General features: G+C 46.2%; 1 protein-coding gene across 6 annotated transcripts in view; it reads right to left on the reverse strand.

Moving 5' to 3' along the window:
• LOC106563898 (exocyst complex component 6) overlaps positions 1–12,800 on the reverse strand; it is a 205,734-nt gene extending 192,934 nt beyond the window's left edge. For 4 of the 6 annotated variants that reach the window (XM_045714203.1, XM_045714202.1, XM_045714200.1 and 1 more), the window contains exon 1: positions 12,542–12,800. In XM_045714203.1, coding sequence (XP_045570159.1) covers positions 12,542–12,675 — 134 coding nt within the window. In that variant the 5' untranslated portion in view covers positions 12,676–12,800. Of the gene's footprint in view, positions 1–11,919; positions 12,174–12,541 lie in introns of those variants that run through there. The other 2 variants (XM_045714204.1, XM_045714201.1) reach the window with 1 other exon arrangement.
• Positions 12,801–18,666: the final 5,866 nt, after the last annotated feature.

Here is an 18,666-nt window from a genome sequence, read left to right on the forward strand (position 1 = left end):
GTCTACCATTGTCTTGCATTAGGAGGAACCCAGGGCCAACTGCACCAGCATATGGTCTCACAAGGGTTCTGAGGATCTCATCTCGGTACCTAATGGCAGTCAGGCTACCTCTGGCGAGCACATGGAGGGCTGTGCGGCCCCCCAAAGAAATGCCACCCCACACCATGACTGACCCATCGCCAATCCGGTCATGCTGGAGGATGTTGCAGGCAGCAGAACGTTCTCCACGGCGTCTCCAGACTCTGTCACGTCTGTCACGTGCTCAGTGTGAACCTGCTTTCATCTGTGAAGAGCACAGGGCGCCAGTGGCGAATTTGCCAATCTTGGTGTTCTCTAGCAAATGCCAAACGTCCTGCACGGTGTTGGGCTGTAAGCACAACCCCCACCTGTGGACGTCGGGCCCTCATACCACCCTCATGGAGTCTGTTTCTGACCGTTTGAGCAGACACATGCACATTTGTGGCCTGCTGGAGGTCATTTTGCAGGGCTCTGGCAGTGCTTCTCCTGCTACTCCTTGCACAAAAGCGGAGGTAGCGGGTTGTTGCCCTCCTACGGCCTCCTCCACGTCTCCTGATGTACTGGCCTGTCTCCTGGTAGCGCCTCCATGCTCTGGACACTACGCTGACAGATACAGCAAACCTTCTTGCCACATTGATGTGCCATCCTGGATGAGCTGCACTACCTGAGCCATTTGTGTGGGTTGTAGACTCCGTCTCATGCTACCACTAGAGTGAAAGCACCGCCAGCATTCAAAAGTGACCAAAACATCAGCCAGGAAGCATAGGAACTGAGAAGTGGTTACCACCTGCAGAACCACTCCTTTATTGGGGGTGTCTTGCTAATTGCCTATAATTTCCACCTGTTGTCTATTCCATTTGCACAACAGCATGTGAAATGTATTGTCAATCAGTGTTGCTTCCTAAGTGGACAGTTTGATTTCACAGAAGTGTGATTGACTTGGAGTTACATTGTGTTGTTTAAGTGTTCCCTTTATTTTTTTGAGCAGTGTATATATATATATATATATATATATATATAGCGCCTACAAAATCAGTTGATTTGTCTGTTTACGTTTTTAATTTCCTTCAGGGTTTCGCTTTTTTTTTTAAATCACACTTTAAAAAACCCCCAACAAAAACAGAATTGGATCTTCCAAGTCTTACAACAATACTTAACCCACTTTTGAGGTCTGTTCAAAAAAAAAAAAAAAAAAATGAAGAAATGTACATTTTGGGGTGTAATGTCCCTTCAATTGAAGTGCGCACCAGCCAGACCGTTTGGTGAGCTATGTTTCTGCGGCGCTCACGTGAGTTTGCAAAACAAATGGCCACTGGATTAATGCAAATAACCATGATATCGTTCAGCCAGGCTACTTTGTAGTTAATATTTAATTTAGAAGGTTTTTTTTTTAGAGGGGGGGAGCATATCCATCTCTCCCAGAAGGTTATCATTAGCATCATTGCTAATGGCTCCACAAAAGTGTAGACGGCCACACACACACACACACACACACACACACACACACACACACACACACACCTGTACCGTTTCAGAAAGTTGTTGGAAAATAAGAATCACTGATGCATTTTGGTCATGTGGTATTTGATTAACTTGGTGAAATTATACAAATGTTCAAGTAAGTTCAATACATTTAGTTGATTACCTACTAAAGTTCAATACATTTAGTTGATTACCAACTAAAGTTCAATACATTTAGTTGATTACCTACGAAAGTTCAATACATTTAGTTGATTACCTACTAAAGTTCAATACATTTAGTTGATTACCTACTAAAGTTCAATACATTTAGTTGATTACCTACTAAAGTTCAATACATTTAATTGATTACCTACTAAAGTTCAATACATTTAGTTGATTACCTACTAAAGTTCAATACATTTAGTTGATTACCTACTAAAGTGCAATACATTTTTGAATATTGTTGAATTGTGTTTTAATGTGTGGACTAGGGCCCTACTGATAAGACAGACTTTCTAGGGCCCTACTGATAGACAGACTTTCTAGGGCCCTAATGACAGACAGACTTTCTAGGGCCCTACTGATAGACAGACTTTCTAGGGCCCTACTGACAGACAGACTTTCTAGGGCCCTACTGATAAGACAGACTTTCTAGGGCCCTACTGATAAGACAGACTTTCTAGGGCCCTACTGATAAACAGACTTTCTAGGGCCCTACTGATAAACAGACTTTCTAGGGCCCTACTGATATACAGACTTTCTAGGGCCCTACTGACAGACAGACTTTCTAGGTCCCTACTGTTAGAGAAGTGCTGATTTGTTGCTCTTTACACAGAACAGCGTGACCCCGTCCATGCTACTTCCCTATGACCTTGTCCAAGAGCAGTTTAACCTCATTATACTACCTTTCTATATTCATTCTCACTAATCAACATGAGGCTGAAACAAAAGAGTGAACTTGTGCCAGGTGATAAAACGTTCGATGGGGACAGATGTTTTCCTCTGGTCACAATGCAGGAGGACGACGACAGCTCGTTTCAACCCCCAAAACAGCCTCGGGAAAACAGTCCATCTTTCAAACGTTTTGGGCGCCTCCCCCCCTCCCCCTGTCATGCAGTGATATCCTGATTGGCTGTGGCGGTTAGAGAGAGAGAGAGAGAGAGAGAGAGAGAGAGCCAGGCTGCAGGTGCTTCCTGTGGGGCAGAGGGAAGAGCTAGAGCATAAGGGGGGAGAGGGGAAAGAACTCAGGCTTCCTCTGGCCTGCAGATTGAAGAGGGTGAGACACAGAACACCCAGCCTGGCACCATTGTGCTCAAACCCCCCCCAACTCCACTCCCCGGGACACTGGCTGTGCACGACAGCGAGACAAACCAACCGCTCCGTCACTGACATCAATGAGCCAGGAGAAGCAACAACAACAAAATAAAAAAATCTGGGAATAACTAATACGAATGGAAATGAAGGCGCTGTGGAGCACCTTGCACTGACTAACCCAGATATAACCTTGGCTCCTAACTGCGAGCCAACTGTGATTTGTGAGAGAAAAAAAGGGGCCGTTGTGACAAGAGCATGACGCCCATTAGCAACAGTCTGTCCAAGTTATCGACAAACTAAATGTTTTTTTTTATAAATTAGGCTCCAGAATCCTGCATCGATGTCCTGATCTTGATTCACACAAAAAAATAACATTTGACTCGTTCCATTAGGAAAAATGGTCATTCGCTGAAGAACTGACTTCCAGTGAACAAGCTTTAGTTCGGGTCATAGAATTCCCTCAAATTAAAGACTTTATCCACCACAAATCTGTCGTTATTTCTTTTCAAAAACACGAATTGAAACGGTGTTGGCTTCACTTAAAAAATAAAGAAAAAAGTTGTGTTTGGGTACAAACGTCAAAGTACACGTAGATGCCATATATATACACATAACAACATGCAGCACTCCAACGGACCCAAACGCTCTTACAAAGATGTTCTCAGACATTGTTCGCTCTGGACACCAAGCTGGAGTCAAATCCACGACACACTGGAGAAACGCTGGAGAAGACGATAAATCGCTAAACGGTGAATAAGCTGTTGGAGGGGGAAAAAAACGCTAGAAAACCCACAGCAAAACATGTAATTTGAGAATCATTTAATTGGATCATGGAATCGAAGCTGGTAAAAAATAATAATAATAATAAATCGACAACTTATTGGTCAAGAGAAGCTTGGTCCTTCCCTCTCTGGTAAACATTCCTCATCGCACCGGACCAACGACAAATGGAAACCGGTGTATGATAACACGGCTACATAGCTTTGAGGCAAAATGAATTATTCTTTGCCTCGCAGGAGAGATGGGAACACTGCAGTACCAGGGACAGAGGGTCAGCATCTACCCCGATATGAGAGCAGAGCTACGGGAAACACAAACTACCTGCAATGAGGTGAGAGGACTACTGTTCAAAACCTACCTGTAGGTAGGGTGTGGTTCACCCAGGAACGCTGCTGATCACCTTCAACGGCACCACGACCCTCCCCTTCAACAGCACGACGCGTCCCTTCAACGGCACCATGACCCGCCCCTTCAACAACACCACGACCCTCCCCTTCAACAACACGACGCGCCCCTTCAACGGCACGACACGACCCGCCCCTTCAACGGCACGACCCTCCCCTTCAACGGCACGACCCTCCCCTTCAACGGCACGACCCGCCCCTTCAACAGCACGACACGACGCGCCCCTTCAACGGCACGACACGACGCGCCCCTTCAACGGCACGACACGACGCGCCCCTTCAACGGCACGACGCGCCCCTTCAGCAACGACACGACGCGCCTCTTCAGCAACGACACGACGCGCCCCTTCAGCAACGACACGACGCGCCCCTTCAACAGCACGACACGACGCGCCCCTTCAACAACGACACGACGCGCCCCTTCAGCACCACCACGACGCGCCCCTTCAGCACCACCACGACGCGCCCCTTCAGCAGCACCACCACGTCCCGCCCCTTCAGCACCACCACCACGTCCCGCCCCTTCAGCACCACCACGTCCCGCCCCTTCAGCACCACCACGACCCGCCCCTTCAGCACCACCACGGCCCGCCCCTTCAGCACCACCACGGCCCGCCCCTTCAGCACCACCACGTCCCGCCCCTTCAGCACCACCACGTCCCGCCCCTTCAGCACCACCACGTCCCGCCCCTTCAGCATCACCACGTCCCGCCCCTTCAGCACCACGACAACGCCTCTTCCCTCTCAGGAGTTAGAAAAGATTTGGCGTGGGCCCTCAGATCCTCAAAACGTTCTACAGCTACACCATCGAGAGCATCTCGACTGGCTGCATCACCGCCTGGTATAGCAACTGCTTGGCATCCGACCGCAGAGGGTAGTGCGTACCGCCCAGTACGTCACTGGGGACGAGCTCCCTGCCATCCAGGAACTCTATACCAGGCGGTGTCAGAGGCAGGCCCTAAAAATTGGCTTCTTTCTGCTACCTCATGGCAAGGGTTACCAATGCACCAAGTCTAGAACCAATAGGACGGTGAACAGCTTGTCCCCAAACCATAAGACCGCTAAATAGTTAGTTCAATAGTTAACCTCTCTTGGGTAGGGGGCAGTATTTTGACGTCCGGATGAAATGCGTGCCCAAAGTAAACTGTCTGTTACTCAGGCCCAGAAGCTAGGATATGTTTGACTCATCACATACACTGCTGAAATTGTTAACCTGTTAGGGCTAGGGGGCAGTATTGACACGGCCGGATAAAAAACGTACCCGATTTAATCTGGTTACTACTCCTGCCCAGTAACTAGAATATGCATATAATTATTGGCTTTGGATAGAAAACACCCCAAAGTTTCTAAAACTGTTTGAATGGTGTCTGTGAGTATAACAGAACTCAAATGGCAGGCCAAAACCTGAGAAGATTCCATGTAGGAAGTGGCCTGTCTGACAAGTTGTGTTTCATCTTGGGTCTTTTTATTGAAGACTGAGGATCTTTGCAATAACATGACACTTCCTACGGCTCCCATAGGCTCTCAGAGCTCGGGAAAAAGCTGAACGATATCGAGGCAGCCTCTGGCTGAAACACTATCGCGTTTGGCAAGTGGCCGATCAGAGTACTATGGGCTTAGGCGCGTGCCCGAGTCGACCGAATGCTTTATTTTCTTTCGTCTGTTTACCTAAACGCAGATTCCCAATCGGAATATTATCGCTTTTTTTATGAGAAAAATGGCATAAAAATTGATTTTAAACAGCGGTTGACATGCTTCGAAGTACGGTAATGGAATATTTAGAATTTTTCTGTCACGAATTGCGCCATGCTCGTCACCCTTATTTACCCTTTCGGATAGTGTCTTGAACGCACGAACAAAATGCCGCTGTTTGGATATAACTATGGATTATTTTGAACCAAACCAACATTTGTTATTGAAGTAGAAGTCCTGGGAGTGTATTCTGACGAAGACAGCAAAGGTAATAACAAATTACCTATAGTAAATCTGACTTTGGTGAGTGCTAAACTTGCTGGGTGTCTAAATAGCTAGCCCTGTGATGCCGGGCTATCTACTGAGAATATTGCAAAATGTGCTTTCACCGAAAAGCTATTTTAAAATCGGACATATCGAGTGCATAGAGGAGTTCTGTATCTATAATTCTTAAAATAATTGTTATGCTTTTTGTGAACGTTTATCGTGAGTAATTTAGTAAATTCACCGGCAGTGTTCGGTGGGAATGCTAGTCACATGCTAGTCACATGCTAATGTAAAAAGCTGTTTTTTGATATAAATATGAACTTGATTGAACAAAACATGCATGTATTGTATAACATAATGTCCTAGGGTTGTCATCTGATGAAGATCATCAAAGTGCTGATCAAAGTGATCATCAAAGTTAGTGCTGCATTTAGCTGTGGTTTGGGTGTATGTGACATTATATGCTAGCTTGAAAAATGGGTGTCTGATTATTTCTGGCTGGGTACTCTGCTGACATAATCTAATGTTTTGCTTTCGTTGTAAAGCCTTTTTGAAATCGGATAGTGTGGTTAGATTAATGAGAGTCTTGTCTTTAAAATGGTGTAAAATAGTCATATGTTTGAACAATTGAAGTTTTTGCATTTTTGAGGTTTTTGAATAACGCGCCACGGGATTACACTGGCTGTTACGTAGGTGGGACGATTTGGTGCCACCTACCCTAGAGAGGTTCATGATCTATCCTGTTGCTTATTCACGTATCTACTGCAATTACCTGTAGCCCTGCACATGGACTTGGTACTGGTACAGGTAGCCTAGTGGTTAGAGCGTTGGGCAAGTAACCCAAAGGTGGCTGAATCGAATCCCAAGCTGACAAGGTAAAAATCTGTTGTTCTGCCCGTGAGCAAAGTAGTTAACCCACTGGATGATGATTATGGCAGCCCTCCACCACTTCTCTGATGGGGTTGGGTTAAATGCGGAAGACTCATTTCAGTTGAAGGCATTCAGTTGTAAAACTGACTAGGTATCCACCCCCTTTCTATATAGCCAAGTTATTACCTCGTACCCCTGCACACGGACTTGGTACTGCTACCCTGTATCTATAGCCATGTTATTACCTCGTACCCCTGCACGCGGACTTGGTACTGGTACCCTGTATCTATAGCCAAGTTGTCGTTACTCATTTTGTATTGCTTATGACTTTTATTATAAAACTGTTCTATTATTTCTCTATGGTCTTTCTCTCTGCGTTGTTGGGAAGGACCAGTCAGTCAGCATTTCACTGTTAGTCTACACCTGTTGTTTACCAAGCATGTGACACAATCTGATTTAGATGGAAAGGCCTGTAATCGTCCTCTACAAACAAAAACAGACCGGTCTGCCCTAGAAAGCCTATGCAAATTACAAAACCGCCAGAATTACCCAAAATAATACAATGACGTTTGTTTTGGGCTCTAAAATGTGTTTATTATGATCAATTTCGGTCCCCGTGATCAATTATTTTAAAGTTGGCTACAAACAGACATGTAAACAGTGATCTGCTACATAACTAATTAAATAGTGACCCATTCTAACTGCTACATATCTAATTAAATAGTGATCCATTCTAACTGCTACATATCTAATTAAATAGTGATCCATTCTAACTGCTACATATCTAATTAAATAGTGACCCATTCTAACTGCTACATATCTAATTAAATAGTGATCCATTCTAACTGCTACATATCTATTTAAATAGTGATCCATTCTAACTGCTACATATCTAATTAAATAGTGATCCTATCTAACTGCTACATATCTAATTAAATAGTGATCCATTCTAACTGCTACATATCTAATTAAATAGTGATCCATTCTAACTGCTACATATCTATTTAAATAGTGATCCATTCTGATAGTTGCCTTCACACAGGACCACGTGATGATACAGACTAAATCACAGGCCGGCAGGATACGAGGAGGCTCCCGGTTGACTCTCTCAGGTAGGATGAAAACAACTACATCGACCATGATCCTTAGCGATTTTTTGGTGCTATTCTGCAATATGGCGTGCTTCAAATTCAAATACTTCTGGCTTCATGCACCATCGGGAGTTTTCCATAGGAACACGTGGATGACATCAGAGCTATCACCATCTACTGGTTTTCATGTCTATGCCACCCACCCTGCCACCCTGCCAGCCCCACAGTCCAGCCCCCACCCACCCTGCCAGCCCCACAGTCCAGCCCCCACCCACCCTGCCACCCTGCCACCCACCCTGCCAGCCCCACAGTCCAGCCCCCACCCTGCCAGCATCACAGTCCAGCCCCCACCCACCCTGCCAGCATCACAGTCCAGTCCCCACCCACCCTGCCACCCTGCCACCCTGCCAGCCCCACAGTCCAGCCCCCACCCACCCTGCCAGCCCCACAGTCCAGCCCCCACCCAACCTGCCACCCTGCCAGCCCCACAGTCCAGCCCCCACCCACCCTGCCAGCCCCACAGTCCAGCCCCCACCCAACCTGCCACCCTGCCAGCCCCACAGTCCAGCCCCCACCCTGCCAGCATCACAGTCCAGCCCCCACTCACCCTGCCACCCTGCCAGCCCCACAGTCCAGCCCCCACCCACCCTGCCAGCATCACAGTCCAGCCCCCACCCACCCTGCCAGCGTCACAGTCCAGCCCCCACCCTGCCAGCATCACAGTCCAGCCCCCACGCACCCTGCCAGCGCCACAGTCCAGCCCCCAGGCGCCACAGTCCAGCCCCCCAAGCGCCACAGTCCAGCCCCCCAAGCGCCACAGTCCAGCCCCCAAGAACCACAGTCCAGCCCCGGCACCTGTCAGTTGCGGTAAAGGGGCAACTCGTGTTGAAAGAGCCAACAATAACAACCCAATCTGTAGGCCCAGAGGTTGAGTCCAACATGGCACCCTATTCCCTACATAGTGCACTACATTAGACCAGGGCCCTATTCCCTACATAGTGCACTACTTTAGACCAGAGCCCTATTCCTTACATAGTGCACTACTTTAGACCAGAGCCCTATGGGTCCTAGTGCACTACTTTAGACCAGAGCCCTATTCCCTACATAGTGCACTACTTTAGACCAGAGCCTTATTCCCTACATAGTGCACTACTTTAGACCAGAGCCCTATTCCCTACATAGTGCACTACTTTAGACCGGAGCCCTATGGGTCCTTGTGCACTGCATCCGGGGTCATTTGGAAAGCAGATCAGAATGGGCTGAGGAAGTCTGATAAACCAAAGGACGACTGACCGATTCAAACAGACGACTGGCAGGATGGACAAAACAATGAGCCTTGAAGTTGTCGGCACTGGACACAACACACACAGACACACACACACACACACACACACACACACACACACACACACACACACACACACACACACACACACACACACACACACACACACACACACACACTTCAATAAGAGGAAGACTGAAGGTTAACTTCCTAACGATATGAACACACCTTGTTTGCCCTTTGAACTGAAAATCATTAACACACTTTTAGGCACTACTGCAATGTTTCCTGTTGTAATGTCACATGTACAACAAGTACAGTGAAATGACTTCCTGGTTAACTCAATGTATTGCACAGTGTAGGTCTAAAGCTGGAATGTTAAGTTCCCAATGCTATGATGAACCTACTCTAAAATGATGTATTATGACTGGTGTTAACACTAAACTGACACGCAACAAGGAAGTAGCCTAACCTCTATGGCTCAGAGACAATACAATATCCAGGCTGAAACTGGCTGAACAAGGAAACATACCTGTCATCATTTTGACAGAAGCAGCAATGACAGAGTAGATAGATAAGTGGCCCCAGGTCATAACAGGCCTGTTAGGCTATAACAGGTCATAAGAGGCCTTAACAGGCCATAACAGGTCATAACAGGCCTGTTAGGCGATAACAGGCCATAACAGGCCATAACAGGCTATAACAGGCCATAACAGGCCAAGCCCTTGATTATGACTCTCAGTTCCATTACATGACATAAGAGTTTTCTGTACGGGGGAGTTTTGCAAAGAGCCCCGACTCTCAGGCTGAACGTATCACTTGCAGTACGGTTTTGGAAGCATAAGGACTATCCACATCTGGAAGAAATAATAATAATAAAAAAATAAAAAGGTTAAATTCATAAACACCTTTATTAGGGTTAGGGTTCCCACACAGTCATATCTCCATGTTACAGCCCATGTTACAGCGCTTACGGAAAACAGAGTCGACTACCTGTACTAATAAGCTATCTGCTTCTCCTAACACCTGTGTGTACACGGAAGACACGGACCTCACAAATGTGTTATCACTGACAAATACTGTCGACTGCAACTGTGTTAAAACCAGTTTGTGAAATGATTTTTGATGTGATATGAAAGTAGAGAAATGTATGTTTCTAGAACAATACCACAATTTGAGAATCAATTCACCTTTAGATGAAAGTATTTGGCTTGTTTTGGCTTCCAGAACCAATTATCCTTTAAAACAGAACGTGTATGGTCCTTGGACTATACGGATTAAAGTTAGGCTCCTTATTGGTCTATAACACACCACTTTCCCTTCTGGTTGGCTGGTATGCTGCTACCAGGGCTTTATTTCTGTTCTGGAGGGGATAGGGCTGGAGTGGCGTCATTCATTCAAATCCACCCATGCTACAATACACTGTATTTGGCCCCAGCTGTTTTTTGATGTAGAGTATCTAGTTCATTCATTCAAATCCACCCATGCTACAATACACTGTATTTGGCCCCAGTTGTTTTTGATGTAGAGTATCTAGTTAGTCATGGCTAACTAGTAGCTAACTATATTAGGATCCTTTTCTGCTGAATAGACAGCTAGCCGATGACTGATTGCATTATGGATTGCAAGCTAACGTTAGCTAGGTAGCATAGCAAATGATAAATATAGCTATGGCTGTAACGTTACCTAGCTACTTAGCTAATGATAAATATAGCTATGGCTGTAACGTTGGCTGGCTACTTAGCTAATGATAAATATTACTATGGCTGTAACGTTAGCTAGCTACTTAGCTAATGATAAATATAACTATGGCTGTAACGTTAACTAGCCACTTAGCTAGTTAATGATACATTTAGCTACGGCTGTAAGGATAGTTATGTGAGTAATACGTGGCCCAGTTTGTTTGCTAGCTATTTACCAAGCTAACTATACAGTAACCTGACAACGGCGGTGACGTTTAAAGATCACATTGATATAAACAAGAGTCCGTATTATCAAATGAAGCCAGTTAGTAGCCTGCTAATGCAACTAGCTAGTTAGCTAACCTGATAGCTGGCCAACTAGCTAGTTAGCTAACCTGATAGCTGCCCAAACTACCTAGTTAGTGGCCTGCTAATGCAACTAGCTAGTTAGCTAACCTGATAGCTGGCCAATTAGCTAGTTAGTAGCCTGCTAATGCAACTAGCTAGTTAGCTAACCTGATAGCTGCCCAAACTAGCTAGTTAGTGGCCTGCTAATGCAACTAGCTAATTAGTTAACCTGATAGCTGGCCAACTAGCTAGTTAGCTAACCTGATAACTGCCCAACTAGCTAGTTAGCTAACCTGATAACTGCCCAACTAGCTAGTTAGCTAACCTGATAGCTGCCCAACTAGCTAGTTAGCTAACCTGATACCTGGCCCAACAAGCTAGCTAACAACCTTGGACATAACGAGCCACACCCACTTATTGATATTTACAGTTGTGACATGTCACCCTAAATGACATTACAAGCATCATATAAAACGTTATAACACATGACATATGAACATGATGCTTGCCGTGTAAACAGCGGTATGTCTAAAGCTAGCTAACCCTTCTCACAGTAGCATAGGAACAACGGTCTGGAAGATATGTAGCTAACTGACGTTAGCTGGCTTGGAATTCGATGCTAACAGGTCTTTCAATGTACTGTTCTACTTCACCACCAAACGATAAGATAATAAAATACATTTTCTTTAAAATATATATTTCCGTACCGAAGTGTCGGACCGACACAAGCGGTGTCGGTGCTTTCAATTTCTTGTAAAATACGTTCGTGCTCGGTTATACACTCCACGGATTCATTTTCCGCCATGTTGCTGGTCATCATCACAGTGGCAAGCGGTGACAGTGACACTGCGGGGAAACGGGATGGGGGAACGGGAAAGTACCGGACTCGGTCGATAAAGGGCGTAACGTTACCTGTGTGTGATGTTGTAGTGACAGCCTTGAGCTAGGCAGATGTTTACCCTGCTAATAACCCTACCCATCAGTGTAAAATCCGATTTATTAATCACTTAACTGACCTTAGATCAGTAGAGGGGGATCTATGAATGAATAGTCCCTATTTATAAATTGCTATTAGTAGTAACAGAATGAGCACCACCACCAAATAGTATTCTGTCCATGATACATTTCATTTAAAACTGCACTGCTATTGTTAAATTACAAAAGTACCGTAGCTATTTGTACAGATAATTGTTTCCTGGTGAGAATAAAACGAATTGATTGTCATCACAATTAGCTATTATGAATAGATGAAAATGTCTCACATTTGACTAATGAATCTGTTACAATAGTTTTTCCCTTTTTTCCATATTTGGATTAAATTGAAAGTACCTTAAGGTGGTTCCCAGGGACAAGTCCACTGATTCAAGTTCAGCAAAAACATTTCCAAAGCCCTTCTCATCATCTCTACTACCATCCTCTTCAGGAATATCTGGTAAAGGTTTCTCCGCTCTACCGCTGGACATTTCACAATTTCTAGCTTTGTGGAGAGAGTGATGGAAGATGTGTACAGTAGGATATAGCTTTGGCGAGTTCCTGGTCACACACCTCCTGGGGTCAATCAGGCTGTCAGCAGAAGAAAAGCAACGGAGGGGAAAACGTCAACCTTGTGATCCGAGGAACTTTGAATCCAACAAAACAGAGTTAATTGCTTTTTGTTGTTAAATAGTGCCACGAATTACCCCATTCAACATAGAACATTTATAAGACGTATGTAAGGAGTTTATTTCTGGTTAAGTACATTTTCCATGGGGTTTTGAACAACACTCCTTCATAAATACCTTTAATATATTTAGGTGAACTTATTCCATTTTAGGCCACGTGTCAAACTCATTCCACAGAGGGCCAAGTGTCCTCCCTAGTACTTGATTGATTAATTAAGGTCACTAATTAATAAAGGAACTCCCCTCACCTGGTTGTCTAGGTCTCAGTAAGGACCTCCTCTCACCTGGTTGTCTAGGTCTCAGTAAGGACCTCCTCTCACCTGGTTGTCTAGGTCTCAGTAAGGACCTCCTCTCACCTGGTTGTCTAGGTCTCAGTAAGGAACTCTCCTCACCTGGTCGTCTAGGTCTCAGTAAGGAACTCCCCTCACCTGGTTGTCTAGGTCTCAGTAAGGAAATCCCCTCACCTGGTTGTCCAGGTCTCAGTAAGGAACTCCCCTCACCTGGTTGTCTAGGTCTCAGTAAGGAACTCCCCTCACCTGGTTGTCTAGGTCTCAGTAAGGAACTCCCCTCACCTGGTTGTCTAGGTCTCAGTAAGGAACTCCCCTCACCTGGTTGTCCAGGTCTCAGTAAGGAACTCTCCTCACCTGGTTGTCTAGGTCTCAGTAAGGAACTCCCCTCACCTGGTTGTCTAGGTCTCAGTAAGGAACTCCCCTCACCTGGTTGTCTAGGTCTCAGTAAGGAACTCCCCTCACCTGGTTGTCTAGGTCTCAGTAAGGAACTCTCCTCACCTGGTTGTCTAGGTCTCAGTAAGGAACTCCCCTCACCTGGTCGTCTAGGTCTCAGTAAGGAACTCCCCTCACCTGGTTGTCCAGGTCTCAGTAAGGAACTCTCCTCACCTGGTTGTCTAGGTCTCAGTAAGGAACTCCCCTCACCTGGTTGTCTAGGTCTCAGTAAGGAACTCTCCTCACCTGGTTGTCTAGGTCTCAGTAAGGAACTCTCCTCACCTGGTTGTCTAGGTCTCAGTAAGGAACTCCCCTCACCTGGTTATCTAGGTCTCAGTAAGGAACTCCCCTCACCTGGTTGTCTAGGTCTCAGTAAGGAACTCTCCTCACCTGGTTGTCCAGGTCTTCGTTGAAAGGACAAACCAAACACCCTGCAGACACCAGGCCCTCCATGGAAGGAGTTTGACACCCCGTGTTTTAGTCTATAGTATTATTTTATTTGGTAGATGCTTTGAGAATAAAAATATATTACATCAAATAAAGACTGACTTACTTACAAATTGTCATTATTATTTCTGATTAAATTCATACAATTATTGTTGTTACCCAATTTAACTTTTAAACAATCATCTTTCCCAGCCATGAAATGGATTGTCCCATTAGTGGTTGGTTGGGTTTAGTATTGGACAGAGACTTCTTTAAACAACAAAAGCCCTGACTAGGAGTTTCCTTATTGCTCCGGCAAAAACAAGAAGTGGGCTGATGATTGCAGCAACAGCTCAGAGCAGGAAACACCGAGTGTGTCCCAAATGGTACCCTATTCCCTTATAGAGTGCACTACTTGATCAGGGCCCAAAAGAGGTCTCTGGTTAAAACTAGTGCACTATATAGGGAATAGGGTGGCATTTGGAACACAAACACTGTCTGAGGGACAGGAACAGGCATTGGTATTGTTCCAACGCTGTAGAGACACTGTTTTGCTGACATCTCTGTCCAAGGCTCGTTTATAAGCCAGATCCAGTGTCAGCATTGATCTTACATCATACAACACTCTGACGCACCGGGGGTTGGTGGCACCGTAAACTGGGAGGACGGGCTCGTGGTAATGGCTGGAGCGGAATCAGTGGAATGGTATCAAATCCATCAAACACAAGATTCCATTTGATTCCATTTGATTCCAAATCAAATGTTATTGGTCACATACACATGGTTAGCAGATGCGATTGGTCCATACACATGGTTAGCAGATGCTATTGGTCCATACACATGGTTAGCAGATGCTATTGGTCACATACACATGGTTAGCATATGCTATTGGTCACATACACATGGTTCGTAGATGCTATTGGTCACATAAACATGGTTAGCAGATGTTATTGGTCCATACACATGGTTAGCAGATGCTATTGGTCCATACACATGGTTAGCAGATGCTATTGGTCCATACACATGGTTAGCAGATGATATTGGTCCATACACATGGTTAGCAGATGCTATTGGTCCATACACATGGTTAGCAGATGCTATTGGTCCACACACATGGTTAGCAGATGTTATTGGTCACATGGTAAACAGATGTTATTGTGAGTGTAGCGAAATGATTCCATTTGCTTTGTTCCAGCTCTTATTATGAGCTGTCCTCCCCTCAGCAGCCTCCCCTGACCCTGACCTATAGATACCTGGCCCTGAAATATAGATACCTGGCCCTGACCTATAGATACCCGGCCCTGACCTATAGATACCTGACCTATAGATACCTGGCCCTGACCTATAGATACCTAGCCCTGACCCATAGATACCTGGCCCTGACCTATAGATACCTGGCCCTGACCTATAGATACCTGACCTATAGATACCTGGCCCTGACCTATAGATACCTGGCCCTGACCTATAGATACCTGGCCCAGACTTATAGATACCTGACCTATAGATACCTGACCCTGACCTATAGATAACTGACCCTGACCTATAGATACCTGGCCCTGACCTATAGATACCTGGCCCTGACCTATAGATACCTGACCCTGACCTATAGATACCTGGCCCTGACCTATAGATACCTGGCCCTGACCTATAGATACCTGGCCCTGACCTATAGATACCTGACCTATAGATACCTGGCCCTGACCCATAGATACCTGGCCCTGACCTATAGATACCTGGCCCTGACCTACAGATACCTGACCTATAGAGTACCTGGCCCTGACCTATAGATACCTGGCCCTGACCTATAGATACCTGTCCCAAACTTATAGATACCTGACCTATAGATACCTGACCCTGACCTATAGATACCTGACCCTGACCTATAGATACCAGGCCCTGAGCTATAGTCACCTGGCCCTGACCTATAGATACCTGACCTATAGATACCTGGCCCTGACCTATAGACACCTGGCCCTGACCTATAGATACCTGACCCTGACCTATAGATACCTGGCCCTGACCTATAGATACCTGACCCTGACCTATAGATACCTGACCCTGACCTATAGATACCTGGCCCTGACCTATAGATACCTGACCTATAGATACCTGACCTATAGATACCTGGCCCTGACCTATAGATACCTGGCCCTGACCTATAGATACCTGACCTATAGATACCTAGCCCTGACCCATACATACCTGGCCCTGACCTATAGATACCTGGCCCTGACCTATAGATACCTGACCTATAGATACCTGGCCCTGACCTATAGATACCTGGCCCTGACCTATAGATACCTGGCCCAGACTTATGGATACCTGACCTATAGATACCTGACCTATAGATACCTGACCCTGACCTATAGATACCTGGCCCTGACCTATAGATACCTGGCCCTGACCTATAGATACCTGACCCTGACCTATAGATACCTGGCCCTGACCTATAGATACCTGGCCCTGACCTATAGATACCTGACCTATAGATACCTGGCCCTGACCTATAGATACCTGGCCCTGACCCATAGATACCTGGCCCTGACCTATAGATACCTGGCCCTGACCTACAGATACCTGACCTATAGATACCTGGCCCTGACCTATAGATACCTGGCCCAAACTTATACATACCTGACCTATAGATACCTGACCCTGACCTATAGATACCTGACCCTGACCTATAGATACCTGGCCCTGACCTATAGATACCTGGCCCTGACCTATAGACACCTGGCCCTGACCTATAGATACCTCGCCCTGACCTATAGATACCTGGCACTGACCTATAGATACCTGACCCTGACCTATAGATACCTGGCCCTGACCTATAGATACCTGACCCTGACCTATAGATACCTGGCCCTGACCTATAGATACCTGGCCCCGACCTATAGATACCTGACCTATAGATACCTGGCCCTGGCCTATAGATACCTGGCCCTGACCTATAGATACCTGGCCCAGACTTATAGATACCTGACCTATAGATACCTGACCCTGACCTATAGATACCTGGCCCTGACCTATAGATACCTGACCCTGACCTATAGATACCTGGCCCTGACCTATAGATACCTGGCCCTGACCTATAGATACCTGGCCCTGACCTATAGATTCCTGACCTATAGATACCTGGCCCTGGCCTTTTGATACCTGACCCTGACCTATTGATACCTGGCCCTGACCTATAGATACCTGGCCCAGACTTATAGATACCTGACCTATAGATACCTGACCCTGACCTATAGATACCTGGCCCTGACCTATAGATACCTGGCCCTGACCTATAGATACCTGACCCTGACCTATAGATACCTGACCCTGACCTATAGATACCTGGCCCTGACCTATAGATACCTGGCCCTGACCTATAGACACCTGGCCCTGACCTATAGATACCTGACCTATAGATACCTGACCTATAGATACCTGGCCCTGACCTATAGATACCTGGCCCTGACCTATACATACCTGACCTATAGATACCTGGCCCTTACCTATAGATACCTGGCCCTGACCTATAGATACCTGACCCTGACCTATAGATACCTGGCCCTGACCTATAGATACCTGACCCTGACCTATAGATACCTGGCCCTGACCTATAGATACCTGGCCCTGACCTATAGATACCTGACCTATAGATACCTAGCCCTGACCCATAGATACCTGGCCCTGACCTATAGATACCTGGCCCTGACCTATAGTACCTGACCTATAGATACCTGGCCCTGACCTATAGATACCTGGCCCTGACCTATAGATACCTGGCCCAGACTTATAGATACCTGACCTATAGATACCTGACCCTGACCTATAGATAACTGACCCTGACCTATAGATACCTGGCCCTGACCTATAGATACCTGGCCCTGACCTATAGATACCTGACCCTGACCTATAGATACCTGGCCCTGACCTATAGATACCTGGCCCTGACCTATAGATACCTGACCTATAGATACCTGGCCCTGACCTATAGATACCTGGCCCTGACCTATAGATACCTGACCCTGACCTATAGATACCTGGCCCTGACCTATAGATACCTGGCCCTGACCTATAGATACCTGACCTATAGATACCTGGCCCTGGCCTTTTGATACCTGACCCTGACCTATTGATACCTGGCCCTGACCTATAGATACCTGGCCCAGACTTATAGATACCTGACCTATAGATACCTGACCCTGACCTATAGATACCTGGCCCTGACCTATAGATACCTGGCCCTGACCTATAGATACCTGACCCTGACCTATAGATACCTGACCCTGACCTATAGATACCTGGCCCTGACCTATAGATACCTGGCCCTGACCTATAGACACCTGGCCCTGACCTATAGATACCTGACCTATAGATACCTGACCTATAGATACCTGGCCCTGACCTATAGATACCTGGCCCTGACCTATAGATACCTGGCCCTAACCTATAGATACCTGACCTATAGATACCTGACCTATAGAGTACCTGGCCCTGACCTATAGATACCTGGCCCTGACCTATAGATACCTGACCTATAGATACCTAGCCCTGACCCATAGATACCTGGCCCTGACCTATAGATACCTGGCCCTGACCTATAGTACCTGACCTATAGATACCTGGCCCTGAACTATAGATACCTGGCCCTGAC

Source organism: Salmo salar, unplaced genomic scaffold (assembly GCF_905237065.1).
Source record: "Salmo salar unplaced genomic scaffold, Ssal_v3.1, whole genome shotgun sequence".
Lineage (NCBI taxonomy): Eukaryota > Metazoa > Chordata > Actinopteri > Salmoniformes > Salmonidae > Salmo > Salmo salar.